General features: G+C 43.1%; 1 protein-coding gene across 6 annotated transcripts in view; it reads right to left on the bottom strand.

The window, feature by feature from the left end:
* Positions 1 to 254: 254 nt before the first annotated feature.
* The window catches only part of l3mbtl2 (L3MBTL2, polycomb repressive complex 1 subunit), a 30,167-nt gene continuing 3,527 nt past the window's right edge, over positions 255 to 26,894 (bottom strand). For 3 of the 6 annotated variants that reach the window (XM_004913802.4, XM_012961469.3, XM_012961467.3), the window contains exons 4-19: positions 25,965 to 26,088; positions 25,754 to 25,833; positions 24,116 to 24,233; positions 23,725 to 23,859; positions 22,705 to 22,793; positions 22,119 to 22,350; positions 21,852 to 21,931; positions 19,000 to 19,104; positions 18,517 to 18,664; positions 17,456 to 17,538; positions 14,917 to 15,151; positions 11,583 to 11,648; positions 10,837 to 10,932; positions 4,095 to 4,145; positions 2,400 to 2,549; positions 255 to 2,090 (exon numbers count right to left, since the gene is read on the bottom strand). In XM_004913802.4, coding sequence (XP_004913859.2) covers positions 1,981 to 2,090; positions 2,400 to 2,549; positions 4,095 to 4,145; positions 10,837 to 10,932; positions 11,583 to 11,648; positions 14,917 to 15,151; positions 17,456 to 17,538; positions 18,517 to 18,664; positions 19,000 to 19,104; positions 21,852 to 21,931; positions 22,119 to 22,350; positions 22,705 to 22,793; positions 23,725 to 23,859; positions 24,116 to 24,233; positions 25,754 to 25,833; positions 25,965 to 26,088 — 1,902 coding nt within the window. In that variant the 3' untranslated portion in view covers positions 255 to 1,980. Of the gene's footprint in view, positions 2,091 to 2,399; positions 2,572 to 4,094; positions 4,146 to 10,836; positions 11,449 to 11,582; positions 11,649 to 14,916; positions 15,152 to 17,455; positions 17,539 to 18,516; positions 18,665 to 18,999; positions 19,105 to 21,851; positions 21,932 to 22,118; positions 22,351 to 22,704; positions 22,794 to 23,724; positions 23,860 to 24,115; positions 24,234 to 25,753; positions 25,834 to 25,964; positions 26,089 to 26,894 lie in introns of those variants that run through there. The other 3 variants (XR_208554.4, XM_002934736.5, XM_012961470.3) reach the window with 3 other exon arrangements.

Genomic DNA, 26,894 nt, shown 5'->3' on the forward strand with positions numbered 1-26,894 from the left:
GCTGTAAAAGACCATTGGCAATCACTATTTATTGGGCTGTTTGGGCCTCTGTGTATTGGAAATGTCAGGGCCTATTCTGACTCCCAGTCCAGACCAGTATGGGACCAGCCAAACCTAATTTGAATTGAAATTACTTTTTAACACAAACCCTTTCAAATAAGTGGGGAAAAATAATTGTTTTTATCTGAAAAAAAACATTTTTTTTCAATTCAATACAGCCTTTTGTGTTAAAATAAAGTCACATATTACAAGGATTTTTTTTCTTTTTACAAAAAAGAAGTTTATTTACAAAAATAAAGTATTTATGCCAGATATTACAAATTACTTTAACTGACAAAATATATCTTAAAAGTGTGTATGCTTTTGAAGGGCAAACAAAGGCTTTAACAAATCTGTGTATAAAAGTTGTTTACTTGCAAGCACAATGTCCCATGTAGAGCAGAACTATGCAAGTAAAGTTCCCCCTTCACGTCCCACCTCACTGGTAGGGCACTCAGCAACTCTTCATGTATCACAGATTATGCAGTTGTGAACAGCTGGATCAGGAGATGGCTGGTATCCAACCGCTGATCCCAGTTACCACTACCCACAATAAATGTTTTGCAGTAAACCTGCTGAGGCTTTTTTTCCTATTTTTTGGATTTCTACAATTGTATTTGGTTGCAGCACAGAGCAACAACTAGAAGCTAAAGCTTTTTTTCGTAAATATTTTATACAAAGTTCACCAATCATTTTTTAATTTTATAATACAGCCACCAGGTGGGCACCAGCTAGAGCAGTGATCCTCAACCAATGGCTTGTGAGCAACATTGCTCGCATATTGCTCACCACCCCCTTGTGTTGCTCCCAGTGGCCTCAAAATAGGTACCCATTTTTAAATCTCTGGCTTGGAGACAAGTTTTGGAAGTATAGAGATGCAGTTTTACTCCAAGTAGAGCCTCCTGCAGGTCAGCAGTCCTTATGGGGCTACCAAATAACCCCTTTTTTAATGCTTGTGTGGCTCACAACACTTTTTACATCTGCGTGTGGGTCACAACTAAAAAATGTTTGGGGATCCCTGATTGAGATGGTAAAGTAACCTCAAGGGTGGGTAACACAGAGGGCAATCTCTGTAACTGCATAAAGTTGCAGTACATGGCATTTGGTACAGGTGTCCAGTCTAAGTAAACAGCCCTGCACACATTTGATAGGTACTCTTAATAGAAGAGCAGCTATGAAATCAAAGGCAATTTCTGACATAATGAGAGAAAAAAAAACTTATATAAAGGGCTAAGAGAAAAACACAACTGCAGCATATTTGCCTTTCACATGGATGTGCCAGCATTTTGTGAATGAATAGAGATTCAAGTTACTTATCTTAAAGATTTTAAATTGAATAATCCCTATACAGTGGATAAAAGAATGCTGCAACTGGATATCAGACCCCTCTTCATCCTCTGCAGGTATTTCATCAACATATATTGCTCAACAATTGACCAAAACAAACAAAAATACCCCCACTGTATATACATAATAATATTTACATAAATACACATCTTTTTATGAAAACCCCCAGGGGCCCTATTTACAAAGAGTAGACAAGCACTGGCCGCAAAGGGATTCTGTCACGGAAAAACATGATTTTTGCAAAATGCATCAGCGTTGCTCCAGCAGAGTCCTGTACCACAATCTGTTTTTCAATTTCATTTTGAAATTTGACATTAGGCTAAAATGCCACTGTTGAATCCATCATCTACAGTCCCCAACCTTTCAAAACCAGTTGATAGAGGATGATTTCATATAAAGGTCACATGGGCCAAAATACATACATACATACATACATACATGCCAATAAGCATTCTTCAAAGCAATTAACACTAACCAACTGTTCTTAATGCTGCCTATGGTCACTTTCATTCTGTTTACAAAAAAGCACAAGCTGGCCTTCTTGGATTTGCTTATTACATGAACAGCTATATTATTGTTACATGTAAAGCTGCTTCATAGTTCCACCTCCTCTTCTTCTTTAATTTCCTTTTTCATGTCCTGGTTCTTTACTTGTTCGAGTTCACAAACCTCCATCTCTTCTTCCTTTATTTGCACTGCGATAACTGCAAGACATGATACAATGAGTAAAATGCTCTGTGTAGCAATGCACCACAAGATTTAAAAGAATGAGAATAACTGTTGGTATACTAATAGGCAGTAAAAGTATATTCTTCTAATGTGCAAAAATAAGAGCACTATAGAGTTGTTATCACTTTAATATACCAATTTGCCACAGTCTTGCTCCAATAATTGTGTGTACTTTGTTAGATAAAGATTTCAATTTTGCCATAGCAGGGATTTCTCACAACTCTTCACTAAACGTTCCATGCTGTATGGTTCCCCCAACCCAGACACCCTCCAATTCCACTTACTCTCGCCTTCTTCAGACTTTGGGTTGCACATATTCTCTCTGCTGCTGCTGCTATCTTCCATCTCAAGGTCAGCTGGCACAAGATCCACAGAATTCTTGCCAGCACTTGTGGAAGGCACCACTTCCATGACATGCTTATTTGCTGGATCATCTTAAAGTGAAATGTAAAAACACTGTGAAAGAATAATAATAATAAGACTAGAAAGAAGGTAAGAATGCACCAAAGGATGAACTAGAAGAACTAAAATAACCTAAACTTATAAAGGAATTCTGTCATGATTTTTATGGTGTACTTTGTATTACTAAATTACACTGTTTATATTGCAAGCAATTCACTCTACCATATAACATTTTAATGTTAAACCATTAAATGCATTTTTTTAGTTGTAATATTGTGCCTGAGTCTGCGCTATCAGAAAGAGCCAGCACTTCACAACAGAACTGCTTGCTGATAACCTATTGTTTCCCCTACTCCAGTGCTGTCCAACTGGCGGCCCCCCTCTGTGTGGCCCCCCACCTGTCTGGCCAGCATTGTGTCACTGTAGGCTGCCTGTGTGTGCCATACACACAAGCATCATAGAGCAAGCAGAGTATGGCACACACAGGCAGGGTAGGGAAGGCAGAGTATGGCACACACAGGCCGAGTATGGCACACACAGGCCGAGTATGGCACACACAGGCCGAGTATGGCACACACAGGCCGAGTATGGCACACACAGGCCGAGTATGGCACACACAGGCCGAGTATGGCACACACAGGCCGAGTATGGCACACACAGGCCGAGTATGGCACACACAGGCCGAGTATGGCACACACAGGCCGAGTATGGCACACACAGGCCGAGTATGGCACACACAGGCCGAGTATGGCACACACAGGCCGAGTATGGCACACACAGGCCGAGTATGGCACACACAGGCCGAGTATGGCACACACAGGCCGAGTATGGCACACACAGGCCAAGTATGGCACACACAGGCCAAGTATGGCACACACAGGCCAAGTATGGCACAAACCAGCCAAGAATGGCAAACACAGTGAAAGTATGGCACACGCAGGCAGGGTAGGGAAGGGAGAGTATGGCACACACAGGCAGGGTAGGGCAGGCAGAGTATGGCACACACAGGCCAAGTATGGCACAAACCAGCCAAGAATGGCACACACAGTGAAAGTATGGCACACAGGCAGGGTAGGGAAGGCAGAGTATGGCACACACATGCAGGGTAGGGAAGGCAGAGTATGGCACACACAGGCAGGGTAGGGAAGGCAGAGTATAGCACACACAGGCAGGGTAGGGAAGGCAGAGTATGGCACACACAGGCAGAGTATGGCAGGTTTTTGCTGTACTACAACCATTCATATGGGTATGGTCATGTGATAACATGGGTGTGGTTTCAAGTGGGTGCAGTTTCAAAAAGGGGAGTGGTCAAAACTGGCTTCAATTATCGGCCCTCCACCACGTAGGTCGGAAAAATTCCGGCCCTCGGTACAACAGAAGTTGGACAGCACTGCCCTACTCAGTAACTGAAGGAGTCATGACTTGGCTGAGCTAGACTTGGATTTACTAGTGAGTGCTATTCTCATACATGACAGAATCCATTTATGGTCAATTTGCACGTATCTGCTTTTTCTCAAAAATTCATATATTGATCAGTGCCTACTGTAGTTAAATCAAAGTTTCTCAGATTTTCTTACTTTTGTCTTCTGGTGTCTTCCCTACAGCTTTAGTTTTCTTATTATATTTTCCTATATAAAAAAACAAAGTGGCATGGGAAATTGTGGCAGTGTAGGTTCCATTACGAAAGTAAAAAGGAGATTTTGTGATACTCACCGTTAAATCCTTTTCTCTCAGGGCGTCTGTGGGACACAGGGACCATGGGTATAGTAGGTACCAGCAGGAGGCAGGACACTAGAAGAGGAAGAAGAGAACTAACCCCTCCTCCCTGCTACTATACCCCCACGTACTTCCTGCCTAAGCCAGTTTTGTCACAAAGAACCATAAGGTAACGATCAACTTAATAACTATATACATGTAGGCAGAGAGAAGTTCAGAAGGTTTATCCGCTTCCAGGGGGGGAAGCCCTGTGTCCCACAGACGCCCTGAGAGAAAAGGATTTAACGGTGAGTATCACAAAATCTCCTTTTCTCTTGCAGGTGTCTGTGGGACACAGGGACCATGGGGACATACCAAAGCTGTCCCTTGATTTCAGGGTGGGAGAAGCGGACTGATAGGTAATAGGAGGACTAATTGATTGCCGCCTGTAGCACCTTTCTACCGAAGTGCGCGTCAGTTGCTGCGAAGACCTCGAATTGGTAGAATTTGGTGAAGGAATGAATGGAGGACCAAGTAGCGGCCCTGCAGACCTGTTCAGCTGAAGCTCTGTTTCTGAAGGCCCAGGAGGATCCTATGCCCCGGGTAGAATGACCTGTGATGCGAATGGGAGGGGATTTTCCGCGGGCGATGTAGGCTCTGCGTATTGCCTCCCGGATCCAGCGAGATATGGTGGTCTTGGATGCCTGGTGTCCTTTCCGTTGGCCGGAATGGAGAATGAACAGAGAGGTTGTGGCTCGTGTGTCTCGGGTGCGATGTAGGTAGAATTTGAGGGCCCTCACTGGGTCGAGGGAGTGTAGCGCCACTTCCTTGGGGGATGTCGGATTAGGACAGAATGATGGGATGGTGATGTCCTGATTGATGTGAAAGACCGATACCACCTTGGGAACAAAGGATGGTAGGGTCCGTAGTACTGCTCTATCCTCGTGAAATATCAGGTATGGAGGTTGGCTGGACAGTGCATTGATTTCTGACACCCTTCGAGCTGAGGCGATGGCCAGAAGGAATACCGTTTTCCAGGTTAGCCAGGGTAGGGGAATGGTGGCTAGAGGCTCGAATGGAGGCGCTTGTAGAGCCGTTAGTACCAGGTTGAGATCCCACGGGGGCAGAGGTTCCCGGAAGGGAGGGCAAATGTGAGATACCCCTTGAACGAATGTGATCACGTCGGGTAGAATGGCTAGCCGTTGTTGGAAGAGGATGGATAGTGCAGAGATTTGAGATTTGATGGAGCCCAGCGACAGACCCTTGTCTAGACCTGATTGTAGGAAGGACAGGAGGCGCGGGACCGATGGGTCCTGAAAGGAAAACCCAGCCTGGTTGCACCAATCTCTGTAAGTGGTGGTAGGTCTTAGAGGAAACGGGTTTTCTGGCTGCCATCATGGTCCGTATGACTTCCTGGGAGAATCCCTTTCTTTGGAGGACTATCGACTCAATTTCCACGCCGTCAAATTCAGGAAGGTTGGATCGGGATGGAGGATTGGTCCCTGAACGAGAAGGTCGGGGATCTGAGGTAGTGGCCACGGTTCTGCTCGGCTGAGAGCCATCAGTTCGGTGAACCATGCTCTTCTGGGCCAATGTGGAGCTATCAGAATGACTGTGCATCGTTCCGATCTGATCTTTCTGATGACCCTTGGTAGAAGAGGAAGAGGCGGGAAAGCGTATGCGAGATCGAAGTCCCACCTGGTCGTTAAGGCGTCCGCTGCCAACGCTAAGGGGTCTCGGCATCTGGACATGAATTGTGTCACCTTGCGGTTTTGGCGGGAGGCCATGAGGTCCACTTCTGGAAGTCCCCAGCGAGCCACGATGTCCTGGAATATTCCGGGGTTCAGGGCCCATTCCCCCGGATCGATCCGTTGTCTGCTGAGGTAGTCGGCCTGCCAGTTTTCGAGGCCGGGAATGTAGATGGCAGAGAGGCGGACTTCCTTCGCTTCTGCCCACGTCAGGATGCGGCTGACCTCGTTGAGGGCTTGCCGGCTCCTTGTGCCCCCTTGGTGATTGAGGTATGCAACCGTGGTGGCATTGTCCGATTGGACTTTGATGTCGCGCCCTGCGAGTTGGTTCTGCCAGTGCCCGAGAGCTAGGCGTACCGCTCTGATTTCCAGAATATTGATTGGAAGGCGGGCTTCTGCGGTCGTCCAGGTTCCCTGAGCTGAGAGATGGCCCAGGACTGCGCCCCAGCCTTGGAGGCTGGCGTCCGTAGTAAGGATGAGCCATTGGGGTTCTTGTAGGGAGCGTCCCTTCTCCAGGTGCGTCGGGTTGAGCCACCAGGTCAGAGCCACTTTCGTCTTGGACAGTAGTTTGAGTGGCTGGGACAGAGAGCTGCGGTTCCATTGATCCAGGATGTTCCACTGTAGGGCCCTTAGGTGGAATTGGGCGAAGGGAACTGCTTCTATGGAGGATACGAGTGACCCCAGTACCTGCATGGCCAGGCGGACTGAGGGCTGAGGGTTGTGTAGGAGTTGCCGGACTAGGCTCTGGATTCTGGCGATCTTGTCTGGTGGTAGAAAAACCCTCTGCTCGGCCGTGTCGAATACCATGCCTAGGAAGGGCATGCGCTGGGATGGTGTTAGTTTGGACTTTGCCTTGTTGATCTTCCATCCCAGAGCGGTCAGAGATTCCATAACCAGAGAGAGTTGGGATATGGATGCTGGTAGGGAGGGGGCCTTTAAGAGTAGGTCGTCCAGGTAGGGTGTGATGGAGACCCCTCGTGATCTCAGATAGGCTGCGGCCGCCGACATGATTTTGGTAAATATCCGGGGGGCCGAGGTGAGGCCGAAGGGGAGTGCGGTGAACTGGAAATGCTGGTTTTTGAGAGCAAACCGCAAAAACTTCCAATGGGGAGGGAAAATCGGCACATGTAGATAGGCATTTTTGATGTCCAGTGCCACCAGGAACTCGTTTGGGTTCATGGCTGAGATGACTGACCGGAGGGACTCCATCTTGAATCGGGAAAAGCGAATGAAGGCGTTGAGGTGCTTCAGGTCTAGGACGGGTCGGAATGATCCGTCCTTCTTTGGAACGATAAAGAGGTTGGAGTAGAAACCTCGATATTTTTCTCCCGAAGGGACCGGGACAATCACCCTTTCGTCCAGCAGGTCCTGAATGATGGTGAGGAAGGCCTTCTGTTTGTTTGAATCTGGGGGGAGTCTTGACATGAAGAAACGGTTTGGTGGTCTGGACACGAATTCGAGCCGATAGCCTGAGGAGATTATTTCGTGTACCCATGGGTCGGCGGTGAGGCGAAGCCACTCGTCTCGGAACAGGCGGAGTCTGCCTCCCACCGGGGTGAAGTTTTGTTGTGGAAGGTAGTCATGCTGTGGCAGCCTTGTTGGAAGTCTTGCCCTGGGGTTTCTTATTTTGCCAGGAGAATTTTGGACGGCCCTGAAATCTAGGTTTGTTGGAGGGCTGAGATTGGTAGTCCCTGGATGAAGATGATGATGTCCTGGATGGCCTTCCACGAAAGAAGCGTCCCCGTCGAAAGGAGGTACGGTTCTTCGGTTGTGGGAGTAGGGTGCTCTTTCCTCCGGTAGCCTGGCTGATGATTTTGTCCAGTTCAGGACCGAACAGGAGCTTGCCCTTGAAGGGGATGGAGGTTAGAGACTTTTTGGATGAGAGGTCGGCTGACCACAGTTTAAGCCAAAGAGAACGGCGTGCCGCTACCGAAAGAGCTGACGTGCGGCTGATGGCTTGAGCAGCGTCCAGGGATGCTTCGCACAGGTAATCATTGGCATCTTTGATCTGGGATGCCAGGGTCGCTAATTCTTGTCTGGGGGCGCCAGAGTTGATTCCCTCCATGAGGGAGTCGGACCAGGATTGTATGGCCCGAGATACCCATGCCGATGCCAGAACCGGTCTCAGACTTTCTCCGGCCGCTGTAAATGCGGCTCTGAGGAAACCTTCCGTCTTTTTGTCCATGGAATATTTGAATGAGGAAGCGTCGGGGACCGGAAGGGCAGTGTTCTTGGAAAGGCGCGAGACGGGAGCATCGACTGAAGGTGGCGTAGACCACTTAAGAAGGGTGTCCTGAGGGAATGGGTAGGAGCGTTGGAACCTCCTATTGGCTTGAAATCGCTTCTCTGGCTGATCCCACTCCGACTGAATGATGCTGTCTAGCTGTTCATGAGTGGGAAACATGGAAAATAGCATTTTCTGGCGTTTGAAAAGCGTTTGTGCTGAGCTCTGAGACTCTGGGGTCTTGAGGTCGAGGCAGGAGATTACTGCCGCGATGAGGGAATCTACGGCCTCTGATGGAGGTCTGGAAGGTTCCTCGGTGTCAGCAAGGTCATCATCATCCGATATCTTGCCCTCACTTAGTGACTGTCTGTCCCAGTCGGCTGATAGTTGAGGTGATTCAGGGTCACTGTAGTCCTCTGCATGCATGGGGACGTGGCGTTTGAGGGATTTGGGACGAGTGTCCAAGTCTTCCCGATCTAGCTTGTCCAGGAGTTTGTCCAGACATGCGGCCAGTTTGGGAATGCCCGTGGATAGAGAGACTGCCCAGGATGGAGGGTCCTGGCTAGGAGCCGCGGTCGGTATCTGTGCTGTGTGTGCATCTGCAGAAGTGGCATCATCCGCAGGTTCGGCAGCTTGGACCGGTGGAGTAGGGTCCTGGGCCTGGGAAGCAGTTTCAGCCGTAGTTTTGGAGCAGGCGGAGCAAAGTGGTTCCTTTCTGCCGGAAGGTAGGCGTTTGCAGCACCTGGCGCAGGCGAGAAATTTGACCTTGGAGGAGCTGGAAGCCCCCCTGGAAAAGGGGCCCCCTGAATTGCCCTCTGCCATAGGACTGAAAGAGTTAGTGCAGGAGCAAGCGAATGTTAATGCAGAGCACTACAAGAGTTATGGTGCTAATGCAGAAAAAAGGGGTGTAAACAGAGTAACGACCCGTGTATGGTAGTGCCAGTACAGAGCTAGTACACAGTGTCAGTACAAAGCTAGTACAGTGCCTGTTGGGGAGCTAGTACATAATTTGAGTACATGCCAATATAATATCCAGAGAAAGTGTAGTGTTAATACACCTATGTAGAATGTAATATGGAAAAATTACATATGCTCTGGGAGAGAGGTGCTTTAAGTGCTTAGCAATGCATAAGGGCAGTAGAGAAGCATTAGAAATATACACACATACAGTCCCCAATGAGGACCCAACCCCCTTAATGCCTTTCTCCCTCTAGCCAGCGCCTGACCCCTGCAAGTAGAAGTAGAAAAAATTTTGACCGTGGTCCCTGTGAGCCCCGTGTGCCAGTGCCTCTGCCCAGGGATTGCTGTTCTTGAATTGTCCGGAATGAGCAGAAGTGGCCGTGCGATCCGGAGGAAGGAAGGAGAGGGCGCCCAAGTGGAGGAGAAGCGCGCGAAAGAGTGGCGCGAAGATCGCTGACGTCACCGCCGAGCAGGAAGTGGAACGCATCGGTGGAACGCAGGTGGAACGCATCGGTGGAACGCAGGTGGAACGCATCGCTGGAACGCAGGTGGAACGCATCGCTGGAACGCAGGTGGAACGCATCGCTGGAACGCATGGAGGATAGACGCTACGGAAGAGCCGCATGGGACCTACAGTGAACAGCGCTTGTGAAGGTAAGAGGCTGAGGCAGTGCAGGCAGGCAGGCAAGCAGGCAGGGCTGAGCCGGGCAGACTAGGAAGGGGAGCAGAAAGGAGCACTTGAGGGCTGGCAGGACGGAGAAGGCAGAGCTGGAGAGAAGGGGGGGTTGGTTGTGCTGATTAGCCTGCTGGGAGCAGGGCTACTATGAGAGGCAAGCTTTAATGCCAGATAGTAGGCACAGTACTGGGAGGCGCTGGGCAGCTTCTGCGCTCTGTATTCAGAGGCAGGGTGTCTGCAGGGCTGTAACTTACGTGCCCCAGCGTCCTTCACTTTTTCCCACGTAGGGGGAAGCCTAAGTAGAGTAGCTCCTGTTGGAGGCCTCTAGGACGACCCCGGTTGCCAGATTGAATCTGGCCGAAGAAAAACAGACTCGAAGAGTAGGATGATCCTGTCTCCTTGTGGGACACTAGAAAAAACTGGCTTAGGCAGGAAGTACGTGGGGGTATAGTAGCAGGGAGGAGGGGTTAGTTCTCTTCTTCCTCTTCTAGTGTCCTGCCTCCTGCTGGTACCTACTATACCCATGGTCCCTGTGTCCCACAGACACCTGCAAAAGAAAGAGGAAAAGTATGTGTATGTGTATTTTTATGCTGAAAAAAGTAAAGGAAGCAAATTAAGGTTGGAATGATGTAAGAGTGTAAAAGGTGATCAATAAGCTGATTTCTTTAAGATAAGACTGTGGGCCAAAAAGGGGTAACTAGTAATTAGCAATCAGCAGGCAGCATATTATATATATATATATATATAGGCCCACTGTTTGGAAAAAAACATCTGATTGGTTGCAATTCATTACTAAACCTGGGCAAGGCCTTTTATTACATTACTCTGTCACTGTCATTTAGCATCACTGGGCAAATTTGTTAGTGGGCAGTAAACCATGGCCACCAATCAAATTATTACATTTATTGTTCTACCTTCAGCTGGCAGAAAAAAGCAATCACTGATTGCTTGCTATGTGCTACTGCCTATGATTTGCCCAGTGTTGAGAAATGAGCCCCTGTTGCATGTTGTCTTACGCTTGGGCTCTTCAAGCAGTTGGTTAGATATGTTCTTTGTGCTGTCGGTGGATCTTGTTTTCTTGTCTGATTTCTTCCCCTGAGGATTCTTCTTCTCTGGAATTTAAAGGAGGATGATAAGAAGGTGTTTTTGCACTGGTGCATGGGGTAGTGTGTAAACAGCAACCCAGAATGGAAGCAAGATTTGGGAAAGCAATGAAAATAAAAGATGGGGAAGAAGACATGATGCAGATAAGCATATTCTTAAGTTAAGGTGTCTGTACATGGGCAGATTTAAGCTGCCAATTGGGGTCCTTCAGACTGATCTGGAAGCTTATCTGCCTTTCTACGAGCCCCTCTGATGGGCCTGCCCGAGAGATAACTGGTAGATAATCAGCCAGATATCAATAGGGTAGGCTTGATTTTTCAGTCGGATTGAGGACTGTATCAGCTTGTTGACGCGGTCTTCTAGATGGCCTGTATCCCCATTGTTGTGGTCTGGTCATTTGGTCCTAGGGCCAAAAGATCGTATCAGCCTGATATCGCCCACTGATCAGGGAGAGATCTGAACAAGTGATCTTATGTTTATGCCAGCTTTAGTCTTGCTTTCCCACTCTCATCACACACAGACAACTGTTGAAGTAAAAGAAAGGCAGAAAGAGGAAGGAACAAGGATGACAGACCATCATTTCTTTCTTGGAACAGAATTTCAAATGACCTTGGCACAACTGGCTACGAAAATAAATGTTTGATAGAGGAACTCTTACTTCTCTTTCCAAATGCAGCTTTCTTCTTTTTCTTGACTTCCTTAGGCTTTGGCTCTTCTTTTGGTTCTACATGTGAGAGAGAACAGTGTATCATTGCAGTGGGGTGGGAAAGTGAGATAAGCAAAACATGAGAATGCTTTATAACGTGGTATTACCAATTTTTACTAAGTAACTATCTTATTACTGGAAACTAACTTACAGCGATACTGGTTCATTCCTGTGTAGGAATAGGAATCAATAGGGTGCTTAGACTCCCTTTCTGCAATTTTGTATTTAAACACAAGAAGAAACACTGTTGAGATGTTTAAATCTTCCCCCGCCCATAATTATCTCTGTAGGGACATGCTCTAGCCAGGGCCGTATTTACCATATAGGCACTCAAGGGCCTGTGCCTAGGGATACAGAGCTGTGGAGTTAGAAGTAAATTTGGGTACCTGGAGTTGGAAGTATCATTAACTGAGCAGTTGGAGTTAAAGGATTTATGAACTGATTCCAAAGCCCTGCAAAATACAGTGTTGGTGCTAACCCTATTGGTGGCCACAATGGTCTGCTGCGCATAAAGGTTTGCAGGGGAGCAAACCTCTAATAGGCTGGAGTAATAATGGCTTTATTTATATTCCTGTATCCACTTTAACTGTGTTAGTGTCTGCATTACCCTTTATATATTTTTGTACAGCCATTAATGATCATGCTTTACTGAGTCAGACCCAACCACAGGAATTTAGTGTAATGATTTCAATTACTGGCCTAAGTGCTCATGGAGCATGAAACACCTAAGGACATAAAAGTGTTGCTTAAATAAAGTAGATTGTTCTTAACGTATTTTTTTTTCATTGACTTTTTTTTTTGTTTTTCTCCTGTTTTTGATGTTGGTGGATAATGATTTCACTGCCCTACTGTACTTAGTTTGGGATCTCCTGCCAAAACAGTTAAAAATAAGTCCTTGCAATGCAGAATCAGAATCTAAATGGAAACAGCCATTTCACTGAGGTGCAGTCCACCCAGCAATAACTAGAAGCCATTAGAGCTTCATCAAACATATGATTTATTGTGGTCTTCCAGATCTAGAACTAAAAAAAAATCATATACACATTAATTAAAACCCAACAGGATTGTTTTGCCTTCAATAAGAAGAAGGAAAGGTATTTTACTGTCAAAAGATAAGCCAAATTAGTTTATGCTAGAATGCTATATTTATTCTGTAGAGAGCTGTACCATACCTGAGTAAACCAACCTTAGAAGCTCCCTCTGTTTGTTTAAGATAGCAGCTGCCATTTTAGCTTGGTCTCAGTAGCTTCAATGCTGCAGCTTTCGCTGCCGGTAGCTCTGATTACAAAGATTCGAGAGGGAGCAAATTCTCATGGTAGGGAAAGGAGGAAAAGAGGGAGAGAGGAGCAAACTCGTGCATGTGCCCTGAAGAATTATTGTGAGAGAGGGAAGTCTGACACTGAAGAACATATGTTCACAAAAGAAGACAAGAAATCCTGTGTTTCTTTTGACAGAGTGCAGCGTTTCTGTGAGTGCTTATGGCTGTATTTACATAGACCTTTCTGATAAATTTTACTTTGTTTTTACTTTTCCTTCTCCTTTAATGATATATTAGTGGGGATCAAGTACAAGGTACTGTTTTATTATCACAGACAATAAGGAAAAATATTTGATTAATATGAACCTATGGGAGATGGCCTTTGCAAAATTTGGAAGTTTCTGGATAACTGGTTTCCTCTGGATAATGGATCACACACATACAAATACAGCTGCTCTGTGATGGCCTCAGAGGTTGTCTAAGAGAATATTGGGAGCAACAACACCATGAAGTCCAAAGAACACACCAGACAGGTCAGGGATAAAGTTATTGAGAAATTTAAAGCAGGCTTAGGCTACAAAAAGATTTCCAAAGCCTTGAACATCCCACGGAGCAATGTTCAAGCGATCATTCAGAAATGGAAGGAGTATGGCACAACTGTAAACCTACCAAGACAAGGCCGTCCACCTAAACTCACAGGCCGAACAAGGAGAGCGCTGATCAGAAATGCAGCCAAGAGGCCCATGGTGACTCTGGACGAGCTGCAGAGATCTACAGCTCAGGTGGGGGAATCTGTCCATAGGACAACTATTAGTCGTGCACTGCACAAAGTTGGCCTTTATGGAAGAGTGGCAAGAAGAAAGCCATTGTTAACAGAAAACCATAAGAAGTCCCGTTTGCAGTTTGCCACAAGCCAAGTGGGGGATACAGCAAACATGTGGAAGAAGGTGCTCTGGTCAGATGAGACCAAAATGGAACTTTTTTGGCCAAAATGCAAAACGCTATGTGTGGCGGAAAACTAACACTGCACATCACTCTGAACACACCATCCCCACTGTCAAATATGGTGGTGGCAGCATCATGCTCTGGGGGTGCTTCTCTTCAGCAGGGACAGGGAAGCTGGTCAGAGTTGATGGGAAGATGGATGGAGCCAAATACAGGGCAATCTTGGAAGAAAACCTCTTGGAGTCTGCAAAAGACTTGAGACTGGGGCGGAGGTTCACCTTCCAGCAGGACAACGACCCTAAACATAAAGCCAGGGCAACAATGGAATGGGTTAAAACAAAACATAGCCATGTGTTAGAATGGCCCAGTCAAAGTCCAGATCTAAATCCAATCGAGAATCTGTGGCAAGATCTGAAAACTGCTGTTCACAAACGCTGTCCATCTAATCTGACTGAGCTGGAGCTGTTTTGCAAAGAAGAATGGGCAAGGATTTCAGTCTCTAGATGTGCAAAGCTGGTAAAAGACTGGCAGCTGTAATTGCAGCAAAAGGTGGTTCTACAAAGTATTGACTCAAGGGGCTGAATAATTACACACACCCCACTTTGCAGTTATTTATTTGTAAAAAATGTTTGGAATCATGTATGATTTTCGTTCCACTTCTCACGTGTACACCACTTTGTATTGGTCTTTCACGTGGAATTCCAATAAAATTGATTCATGTTTGTGGCTGTAATGTGACAAAATGTGGAAAAGTTCAAGGGGGCCGAATACTTTTGCAAGCCACTGTATGTATCTATAACTTTCTATCATAATTTTTCCTCTAAAAAAATTGAAATTTTGTTCTTGACCTGGGACCTTTAATAATATCCTGGGCATGTGTTCCCAGGAAGCGTATGTAGTAACCTTGAAAAAAACTAATATTTGTGGCACAAGAAATGCCAGCAATTCCTTGTTATTACTTTACATCACTTACTTTGACATGGAACTGACCTGCACAAAGTAGAGGAGAGATGGCAGAGCAAAGATTATACTAAAAACAAGTGCATTTAAAAACAAAAAATACCAATATAATGACTTTCATACCATCTTCCACAGGGGGTTGAAGTTGGTATCCAAGCAGTTCACACCAGCCTACAGGATAAATGTCAGGGGATTCACAGTCTACCCACTGGTCATATTCAACATCCCACCCATCAAAGTTAATTCTGAGCAGACGTTGGACCACTCGAGTAATAGTTGCCACACAGATAAGACGTGGTTCCATTAGATCCACTGCTTCCAGTTTCATACCTGGCTCAAAGCCATGGTTAGGACAGTCCTGGCCAGAACAGAGAAAAAAATTATATGAATTATTAAAAATATTGGACTCTCTATTATATAAATGGATCAAATTACCATCGATTTAAAATGTATTTTTCTTAAGTGTCCCTTATTTAAAGGGATGATCTGATAACAGAAATTGAGATGCAAAGCTAGTGGCTGCATAGTATCAAGTTTAGTAACAAGAGCAACATTTGCCCTGGTCCTATACCTAATAAGGGAATAGGGTGTTTCCTATAAAGGGAGGTACAGTGGTGTGAAAAACTATTTGCCCCCTTCCTGATTTCTTATTCTTTTGCATGTTTGTCACACTTAAATGTTTCTGCTCATCAAACACATTTAACTATTAGTCAAAGATAACACAAGTAAACACGAAATGCAGTTTTTAAATGAGGGTTTTTATTGTTAAGGGAGAAAAAAAATCCAAACCTACATGGCCCTGTGTGAAAAAGTAATTGCCCCCTGAACCTAATAACTGGTTGGGCCACCCTTAGCAGCAATAACTGCAATCAAGTGTTTGCGATAACTTGCAACGAGTCTTTTACAGTGCTCTGGAGGAATTTTGGCCCACTCATCTTTGCAGAATTGTTGTAATTCAGCTTTATTTGAGGGTTTTCTAGCATGAACCGTCTTTTTAAGGTCATGCCACAACATCTCAATAGGATTCAGGTCAGGACTTTGACTAGGGCACTCCAAAGTCTTCATTTTGTTTTTCTTCAGCCATTCAGAGGTGGATTTGCTGGTGTGTTTTGGGTCATTGTCCTGCTGCAGCACCCAAGATCGATTCAGCTTGAGTTGACGAACAGATGGCCGGACATTCTCCTTCAGGATTTTTTGGTAGACAGTAGAATTCATGGTTCCATCTATCACAGCAAGCCTTCCAGGTCCTGAAGCAGCAAAACAACCCCAGACCATCACACTACCACCACCATATTTTACTGTTGGTATGATGTTCTTTTTCTGAAATGCTGTGTTACTTTTACGCCAGATGTAACGACACGTAAATGACACGCACCTTCCAAAGAGTTCAACTTTTGTCTCGTCGGTCCACAAGGTATTTTCCCAAAAGTCTTGGCAATCATTGAGATGTTTTTTAGCAAAATTGAGACGAGCCTTAATGTTCTTTTTGCTTAAAAGTGGTTTGCGCCTTGGAAATCTGCCATGCAGGCCGTTTTTGCCCAGTCTCTTTCTTATGGTGGAGTCGTGAACACTGACCTTAATTGAGGCAAGTGAGGCCTGCAGTTCTTTAGAAGTTGTCCTGGGGTCTTTTGTGGCCTCTCGGATGAGTTGTCTCTGCGCTCTTGGGGTAATTTTGGTCGGCCGGCCACTCCTGGGAAGGTTCACAAATGTTCCATGTTTTTGCCATTTGTGGATAATGGCTCTCACTGTGGTTCGCTGGAGTCCCAAAGCTTTAGAAATGGCTTTATAACCTTTACCAGACTGATAGATCTCAATTACTTTTGTTCTCATTTGTTCCTCAATTTCTTTGGATCTTGGCATGATGTCTAGCTTTTGAGGTGCTTTTGGTCTACTTTTCTGTGTCAGGTAGCTCCTATTTAAGTGATTTCTTGATTGAAACAGGTGTGGCAGTAATCAGGCCTGGGGGTGACTACAGAAATTGAACTGGGGGTGTGATAAACCACAGTTAAGTCACTTTTTCACACAGGGCCATGTAGATTTGGAGTTTTTCTCCCTTAAAGGGACAGTAACACCAAAAAATGAAAGTGTATAAAAGTAACTAAAATATAATGTGCTGCTGCCCTGCACTGGTAAAAGTTGTGTGTTTACTTCAGAAAGTCTACTATAATTTATATAAATAAGCTGCTATGTAGCCATGGAGGCAGCCATTCAAAGGAGAAAAGGCACAGGCACATAGCAGATAACACACTATTGTATTCTACAGAACTTATCTGTTATCTGCTATGTAACCTGTGCCTTTTCTCCTTTTTTCCAGCTTGAATGGCTGCCCCCGTGGCTACACAGCAGCTTATTATATCAATTATAGTAGTGTTACTGTAGCAAACACACCAGTTTTACCAGTGCAGGGCAACAGTACATTATATTTTTATTACTTTAAAGCTCTTTCATTTTTTGGTGTTACTGTTCCTTTAATAACGTAAACCTTCATTTAAAAACTGCATTTTGAGTTCAATTATGTTATCTTTGACTAATAGTTAACGGTTTTTGATGAGCAGAAACATTTTGTGTGACAAACATGCTAAAGAATAAGAAATCAGGAAGTGGGCAAATAGTTTTTCACACCACTGTATATGGTGATGTATTAGAAACAGCCATAACTTACATGGTTAAATAATCGAGCAGGCGCTGCTTTGGAACCAGTTTTCTCCAAGTATTCATCCCAGGAAAATGTTTCTTTGGTATAGCCTGCAGGTCAAAATAAAAATTGCATGCTTTTTATTTGAAGGGGGAAAAAGCAAGGATGATTATTGCAATTTTTGTCAGGTGTGAATGTCACAGGACAACTATACACTATGAATGGTCCTTGCCTACATGTGATTATTAACAGTTCCAGACTTCTGAAATGCTGGTTGAACAATTTAAACATGGCTATGGACATCTGTGCATGGTGGCCCTAATGGATGTTTAGGATAATCCAACAATATATAGGATATACTTATATTAACTATTAGGTTTGGATGGAAGGCACACCCCAGTGTATATGGCTGTAACTCTAGCAGCAGCAATGAATTTACATTTATTAAGTGATCAGTAGTTCTTTATTTTAACCTCTGTTATATTAAAGGAAGAGTAACATCAAAAATGAAAGTGTTTTAAAGTAATTAAAATGTATTGTTGCCCTACACTGGTAAAACTAGTGTCTTTGCTACAAAATTGCTACTATAGTTTATATACATAGAGCCTCTCCAGCAGAATCCTGCATTGAAATCCGTTTTTCAAAAACACATTATTTTATATTGAATTTTGAAATTTCACATGGGGCTAGCCATATTCTTCATTTCCCAGGGAGCTACAGCCATGTGACCTGTGCTCTGATAAACTTTAGACACACTTTATAACCGAGATGCAAGTTGGAGTGATATCTTTCTCCTCCGTCTCCTTCACAGCAGCCGATCATCAGAACAATGGGAAGATAGCAAGATAGCAGCTCCCAGTACATATCAGAAGAGCACTCAATAATAAGAAATCCAAGTCCAGCTTCCCAATCTATGAATATATATGTTCACAGCAAATATTACTTAATATAATCATTAAACTTCTGTAAATGTTTAGCAAAATTTAAGTAAATCACATCCACTACAACCACCATGTTTCTGCTCGCCTCCTTATTGAATACAAATATGTGGCTTGCAATATAAATGCATTTAAAATAATAGAAATTACCTGGAGGCTGTGTCAACTCAATATCATACTGATGACAGAATCCTACAGGAAATATAGAAGGTGATGAGGCATGGTAACAAAACCACTCTGAGCCATCAGCAGAAGGTGCACTATCAAAGCCCACCATGAGATATCCATCCAACAGAATCTGTAGCAGATTGCAAAAAGAAAATATACAAACATCAAAGTATAAGTAGTAGTATAATAGTAATTATATCTAACATGGTGCCAGCAAAGAAACAGTGTACAAAGATAGAGGGTGTAAGCAATAACTGAATAATGGATCAGTGTTCTATGCATGGGCTCTAATAATAAAGTGTAATTTTGCACACCTTAGTGCTCTAGCATTTGGGCACAAGAAATGTACTTTATTGTATTTTGATATAACATAAAAATAATCTGCAGATTTTTGTTAGGTTCTCTGGGCACTCGATGGAGCATGATGAATTGTGTTCTTTATTGAACTATCAGTGTATTCCTTACCTTGCAGACAGTAGCAACACAGATATTGCCAAGATTTAGTGGGTCAACTGCTTCCAGCTTCATTCCCTCTTCAAACCATGTTCCCTCAGGATATGCAACTCTCATCTACAAAAGTTTTTTGCATAATGAAAAGAAATGCAATTCTAAGCAACTTTCAAATATATGTTAATGAAAGATTTTTGGTGGTTTTTAGGTTATTTATAAATGATAATGGGAAGCAGTGTTTCCCTCCTCTCCTGTCCCTGACTACTTGTACAGGTATGAGATCCCTTATCCGGAAACCCGTTATCCAGAGAGCTCCGAATTAGGGAAAGGCCATCTCCCATAGACTCCATTATAAGCAAATAATTCAAATTTTTAAAAATGATTTCCCTTTTCTCTGTAATTATAGAGAACATTGTACATGATTCCAAGTAAGATATAATTAATCCTTATTGGAGGAAAAACAAGCCTATTGGGTTTATTCAATATTTAAATAATTTTTAGCAGACTTAAGTTATGGAGATCCAAATTACAGAAAGATCCCTTATCTGGAAAACCCCAGGTCCCAAGCTTTCTGGATAACAGGTCCCATACCTGTACAATTAAAATATTGTATCAGCAGTCAGCTTCCTCCAGCCAAGACTTCATTTCCCACAATGACCTGAGAAGAAATTTGAGAAGCTTGAAAGGCATTTTGAGAACCTGGCTGGAGTGGTGCTGATTCTGACACATTGTTCCTGTAGTCCGGCAAACAAAGAGGGGAAAGTAAAGTACAGAGAGAAACTTGTCTCCGTTTGCAGATATAACTGGCTTCTTACACTTTTAGAACTTGCACTGTAACACCACACATTTTTTTTTTAATGAAAGGGGATGTTAATATTCTAATGTTTGTCTGAATGTGAACAGCTCATGTAATGAAAAACATTTTTCTAACTAATCTTCATTTTTAAAAGTTAAAGGAAAACTATACCCCCAGAATGAATACTTAACCTACAGATATTTCCCTTTTAAATCTTTTTCCTTGAGCTGCCACCTGCCAGGAAATAATGCAGCTGTAACAGGAAGTAGTGTGGGAGTAAAAGACAGAACTGTCCTTATTAATTGGCTGATGTGACCTAGCATGTATGTGTGCCTTGGTTTGTTTGTGTGCACTGTGAATCTAATGATCCCTGGGGGCAGTCCATAGTACTTAAAAGAGCAATCTTCTATTTAGGATTCTCCAGTGGCACATACTGCCATATCTTTATGAAAACAGTTTATTTACATGAAGCAGGGTTTGGATGTATAGTTTTGCTTTAGGCCTTTTCTACTATTGCAGCTACTTTTTGTTGGTCAGTTTCTCCAATTTCAACTAAGGATGGGAGCCACCAACACCCTGATTGTGACCTCATGTCCTGCAAACAGGATGGCAAAGGCGTACATTTAGCAATTCAGTATGTCCCTTTAATTTGCTTGCTATTGATCCAATTGGCTGAATCATACCATCAAATCATAAAAAAAATATATATAAAAATTAATCCAAATGGAAGCTCCCAAACCATTCAGTGGTGGGGGAAATTAAACGGGATGTGCCAACTTCTGGACCAGCAAAGAGCAGTTGTAGTGGGAGATAATGTGAAAATGCTATTAAAAGTATATGGAATGGCCACCTAGTGGAAGAGATGAGAAAACTAGAAAGGATTACACACATTATACATAACAGAAGCAGCATATATTAGAAAATATGGGAGCCATGGCTCTCTTTTTTTAAAATCTAAAGCCCTCATACAAGCTTAGGAATGCTATGCTAGACTACTGCCTAGACAAAAAAAAAAAACCCCTTCACAATAGGTTTCCAGATTCTTAACAATAATTAACTCGCTGTCTTGACTTGTCACTGGGTTTGTCTGATGGGCAAAATTTGTCTGATGGTCATCCCTACCCTTTTGTACCCCTCATTTTTGTTTGAAAACTGAACATCCACATTAAAGTTTTTTAAAGGGGTGGTTCACTATTTCATAGAATGTACTATTCTGAAAAAACACAAATTAATAAAATAAAAAATAAAAAAATTAAATTAAAATGAAGTTAATTTAAAGTTAATTTAGTTTCTGCTGGAAGTAACGGTCTAAGCAATTGATGATCAAGACACAACTTCAATTTTTAAGTTGAATTTCTGTTGCCACTAACATTGTAGCTGTGAAACAGGGCCAGAGGCAGAAGAAGCAGGTGTCTAGGGTGCAACTAAGGGGCTCCTAGTATCATGCATCTGCTGCCTGCAGCACTGAGAATGCAAGCAGTTGGCAAGTAGGTTGGGCAGACATGGGAGCGTCTGAACCTTGGGCACCTGTAGCTCTTAACCTGGCCCTACTGAGAAAAACATAATGCACAATACAAGCCATACATTTGGTTAATAAAGCGGTGACTGCAGGGAAAAAAAGAAATACTATGGGGCAGATTTACTAGTCCACGAATCCGAATCCCGAAAGGGAAAAAATTGTATTGGAAACTTTTTGCGACTTTTTCGTCGCCCTCGCGATTTTTCGTATCTGTCGCGACTTTTTCGGCACCGTCGCGACTTTATCGTATTTTGTGCGATTATTTCGTCGCCGTCTCGATTTTTTTGTATTGCGCGATATTAAACGCCGGAAAACCCAATCCGATTTTTTTCGTGACGGCGACGAAAAAGTCGCGGAAAATATACAAAAAAGTCGCGACGGCGACTAAAAAGTCGCGAAAATACCGATCATTACGAAAAAACGCGTTCGGACGCTTTTGGTCTGTTCGTGGATTAGTAAATCTGCCCCTATATGTTGGGAAATTAAATGTCTTGGCATTCTACCACCTTCTCTACAAGGTTACCCTTATTGTTCATTGGCTGTTACTCTTACTTGTTTGAAGAGGTGAGGCACTGCATCACAGTATACCTTGCGGAAAGTGGGATGACTGGACATTTCAAATCGCTTCAGGTCTTAAAGAAAGATATACAATAGTGAGTTACAAAATCTAAGTCCTCTGCCCTTCCACAACACAATTCAAAAAGTGACTGGACAGAAGCCTGTATTGTATTAACCAAGAACCAAAAAACCTTAGCTGGGAAGGATGCAATAGATATATTTCTATACAACATTTAGGAACTATATACAGAAAAAAATTACCTGGAGGTTTGATATTATGGCCAACCTTACGAGCCCATCCTACAGGATGGATCAAAGGGCTGGTCATGTGGCACCAGAAATCATCATTTTTTTCTCCATCCTCATACAAAAGCCTCATTCGACCTCCAATTACTGTATCCACCACTGCCGATCTCATTCGTGACATCTTCATCTTGTCTACAGCCTCCAACCGCATGCCCTGTCTGAATGGGCATCTGAAGCTCTCTGCCATCTGAACATAATTTTTCCTGAATTAGTAATTAATACCAAAGACAGAAGGCGGAGACTAAAGAATGAAAGAAAAGCAGTAAAAGCTTCCCAGGACCCAGAGAAATATACAATCCCTAATCCGGGGGCAAGATGGACTCATTCTTATCTATATTATTATTCATAATGTAAATGGGCAATTACAGACTTTACCATTATATCATCAAGGTGCCCCCAAACACCTCCCTCCTAGTGGTCCAACCCTATTGGTCCCACTTGCTATCCAAGGATCTTAGAAACACATGCCTCTGTTCCTTCTTCACAAGTCTATATATGTAAACAAGGGACAAATACACATTTCTGCATCTGTTTAGATAACCTTGACATGGAAATCCGCAGGTATGGTATGGGAGCCGACCAATTTCTTCATAAGGTATTCTCTCCAGTCTGTAAACTTTGAAAGGATGGCTGCAAGGTAAGAAAACATGTGAAAATCATCTTCAGTTTCTGGGTAATTTGAAGTTCTCTTTTTTGCTTTCTATACCATGTGTTATAGGTATTTTCTTTTGTACAAGATACTAATTAAGGGGCTGGTTGACTTTCAAATAACTTTTTGATTGGACTTTTTCTTTTTTTATAGATAGTTTCTGAATTATTTGCTTTCTTCTTCTGACTCTCACCAGATTTCAATTGGGGGGGAGTCACCGACCCCAGCAAAAAATGCTACAATTAAGTACTTATCGTTATATTAAGGCCATCTCCTATTCAAATTCCAGCCTCTCATTAAAATCAATGCCTGGCTGTAAGGTTAATTTAGACCACAGCAACCAGCTGAATATAAAGCTAAATAACTAAACAAACACAAATAATAAAACAATTATCACAGAATAGCACTCTCTACATCATGCAAAACATTATTTTAAAGACAAACAACCCCGTTACGTATCCACATAGCCTAATATGAGTTTGATATCCTGGGCACAGAGGTTTTGCCCAAGGCCACAATAAGTTGAGACCATGATTACCAATAACAGACCCAAACCCCCAAGCCCACCAGCATAAAGAACCAGTAATATCATATAGTGAAAATGTATTTTAGAAGATACAGATCATTTATATACGGGTACTGATAATCTTATTAGGCACTAAGGCATTACCAGAGTCTGCCATCACAGCATCATCCGCAGGGCATTCCACAATCTCACTGCCCTCACCGAAAAGAACCATGGTAAAAGCACACATTTCAGGATTAACAACTCCGCTCAGGAAGCCTCATATACATCTGTTGCCTCACCCTTTCAGTTCTCTCCATAGACATGACTGGAAGTACAGCTGTCTTTAGAAAACACCCATACTAACACACACAAAACTTTTTTTTATTCTGTGAAATATTTCATACACTGGGGTGGAACCAATATTTTGCTGTTTACTGCACACCATCCAATGGGATGAATTTCCACTGTTCCCAAGTTGCACCAGTAGTTATGGCTCGAGTCTTCTTCAAAACCTTCATACTGAAGTAAAGCCTTGTAACCTAAAGGAATAAGCATTGCAGTTTTAGGTACATGCAAGAACATATATCATATAAAAAATTTGTACATTATGTATATATTATATATATTATTATCGGAGTAAGGCTGGTGCATATTTTTATATTAGACGGGCTATGGCACACATCAGAAGAGAATCTGCCCCATGCGGAAGTTGATTTATTTTCTTTTGCAGAATTCCACAGGCCACAGAGAAATATAAAAAAAAAAACAGATGGACAGTTGCAGTTACAGTCCTACCTGCTATCTTGACAACTGAAGAAATCCAATAGACACGACTGGGAAGAACAGCATCCGTATTTAAACTCTCTACCTTAATCCCCTCTACAATATCATCCCACTGATCACAGAGAGGAACCTGTGCAGAAAAGGAATTCAGTGACTGAAGGTACAAAACACCCATGATGGTATGGCATTAGGCCAAACCCCCTACATTCTTGTTTTAATATTTGAACAAAATGAAAAACTTTTCATTAGTAATAGATTAACTAGTAGGCCCTGTCAGATGTGATGTGAAGCTTGTGACCAGACTGCAGGGAAATAATAGTTGCTTAGGCTATGCAGAGGCACATTCACAAAATCTTTAAAGGAAACAAGCACATTGTAAATATATACTCAGCTTTAAACGCTTCCATTAGGGCCCTGTGTTTCCCTGCGGTGCAGCAACCTGCATTCAATGGCAGGGAAGCACAGAACAAAACGCAATTAAGTCTTTCAAATGTTGCCTGTACTCACGCAGGCGCATGTAAGTATTTTATGCAAGTGAAATGCTTAAAAATAAAATAAGACCTTGTGTAAAAAGACAGGAAAAATAAAACCAAGTTACAGGTCCTTTCAGTTTTACTTATTGTAAACTGAAATTCAGGTTAAACAGGAAAATTCAATCATGTCAATCCCAGAACTAAATGTCTAACATTCACAAGTAAGTGTGGGAGCTGCTATGTCACACTAGAGCCGGGATCCCCAACCTTTTATACCCGTGAGCCACATTCAAATGGAAAAAGTTTTGGAGAGTTTTATGGAATCAAAACACAACTCCTAACAAGAAATGTTCTATAGCCTGCTGTACAAACCAGGCATCTATGCAGCCCCATAATTGCCCCTAAAAAATGTTTGAGATTAATGAATGCGATACATCAAATTCCAGTGGTGGAAAACCAATCCAGTGGCAGCCCAAGAATCTGCCCCTAATGCCCACCCCCTAATGCCCACCTTTTTCAGCCGATGATCAATGGACCCTCTGGTACCTGGATACCACAGAGGAACACATTGCTCTGTGAATAAAGAAGGGCTGAAAGTAGTAGTGGGGAAGTTGGAGGGGGAACTGTTATAGCTGGAGGTACTCACTGTTTAGGGGAATGCCAGACATGTGCCCTCCATTCCCCAGACCCTTCTTTAGAATGAGCACTCTTGCTATACAGGCCCTGGTAACAGTAAAGTCTGACTGGATGGTCTGTTCACAATGACAGGTAAAGGCTTTATTCAGGTCTCTGGTTCAGCAACTAGTTCCAATGCTACCCAAGGGCCAGTTACACAGTCTATTTGCAGACATGGTTTAGATCTAATCATTGCATCCTTTAGGACACTAGTAAAAATGTGCTCATTTCTAAGAGCACAGGGGGTGTAGCTTTCGACTAAGGGGTAAGTTCTTCTAGCATTCTGCCCCTAGTGGTGGAAGCTATATACAGCTGTTCCTGCTCCCCAGGTGATGTGACACAAGGATAGTGAATTGATTGGCCCACTGCTTAAATCCAGTTACTCAACAAGGGAAAAAAGGCATGCAGCAGAAACACAAATTAAGATGAAAATAGTTAAAGTATTTGTGAACAGAACATACACATCAGGTAATAGAAGGCATAGATTCCATCTAAAACTTACATGTCTGAAGCAGGTGACAGGGGCAGCCTCAAAGTTTCCTTCTGTAATGTATTTTCCCCAATCGAAGCCCAAAGCCAGAGCTGGAAAAGAAAATGAAGCCTCAAGTTAACAGTGCCCTATTAAACCTGAAATGCACCGAATGAAGGATTCAGCCAAACCCCAGCCTCTTTTGCAAAATTCTTTTTCTAAACATTTTTCAGTGAATCCTCACCATCTTGCCCTGTAGGTGTTCCGTCAACCGGCTGCCCCGTGCTCTGTGAATTCAGGAAAGCTTTTATTTTGGCAGACCAGGATGCCTTATGTAGTACTTTTGCTTTCCTTGTCGGTGGCTTGCCCTTAAACAATATTAATCAGCAAGAATTATTATACTGTTCCATTAAAGCATTGTAATTACATTTCTGTGGCTGCGTCAAAGTGCAATGATAGATGGCTCATTTTGTTGCATCAACAAAACGCCCACAAATTCCTTCCAAAAGCAAGTAGTGTAAATCGATGGAGGTAACACACAAATTGCATGAAAATGCCTACTACTGAATTATTGAGTGATAATGTGATTGATGTGTATTATCCAGGCTCCAAGTTGGCGCAACAAAAAACTAACATTTCTCTTTATTTCCCACTATTGAAAAATTGTATTTAATACCTTGGTGACTTTTACCTGAGTGAAATCACATTTTTGGGCTTTGAGTCTGTGTCACTTTAGGAGGCTGTGCCACCCAAAGCCAGACTAGATCCTAGTGTAATTGCTGGGGGGTATGTTTCAGAAGAAAATGGAAATGAAAGAAAAATGACACACATGCAGTGTGTTTAGATTAAGGGCTGATGCATTTAATACATCAAAACTGATTTTTATTAGCCTTGCTGCACGACTGCTTAGTTTCTCCTTGTATATCCTACTTAATACATAAATCTATACCAAAAACATGCTCTCTATTAAGACTTGATTAATAAAAGGGGAGAGCACTCTTATGCAGAATTACTGCTGCAAAATGCTTCATTGCAGATTATTACTTGGTATTTAGCAGTCAACAATAAAGGATTTTGCAAAAGTAATTCTGCATAAGAGTGCTCTTCCCTTTTATGAATTTGTTTGTGGATACATTGTAAGACTTACGGGAAGTCTGAGGATCGATGCACTTCA

This window comes from Xenopus tropicalis, chromosome 4 (assembly GCF_000004195.4).
Source record: "Xenopus tropicalis strain Nigerian chromosome 4, UCB_Xtro_10.0, whole genome shotgun sequence".
Taxonomy (NCBI): domain Eukaryota; kingdom Metazoa; phylum Chordata; class Amphibia; order Anura; family Pipidae; genus Xenopus; species Xenopus tropicalis.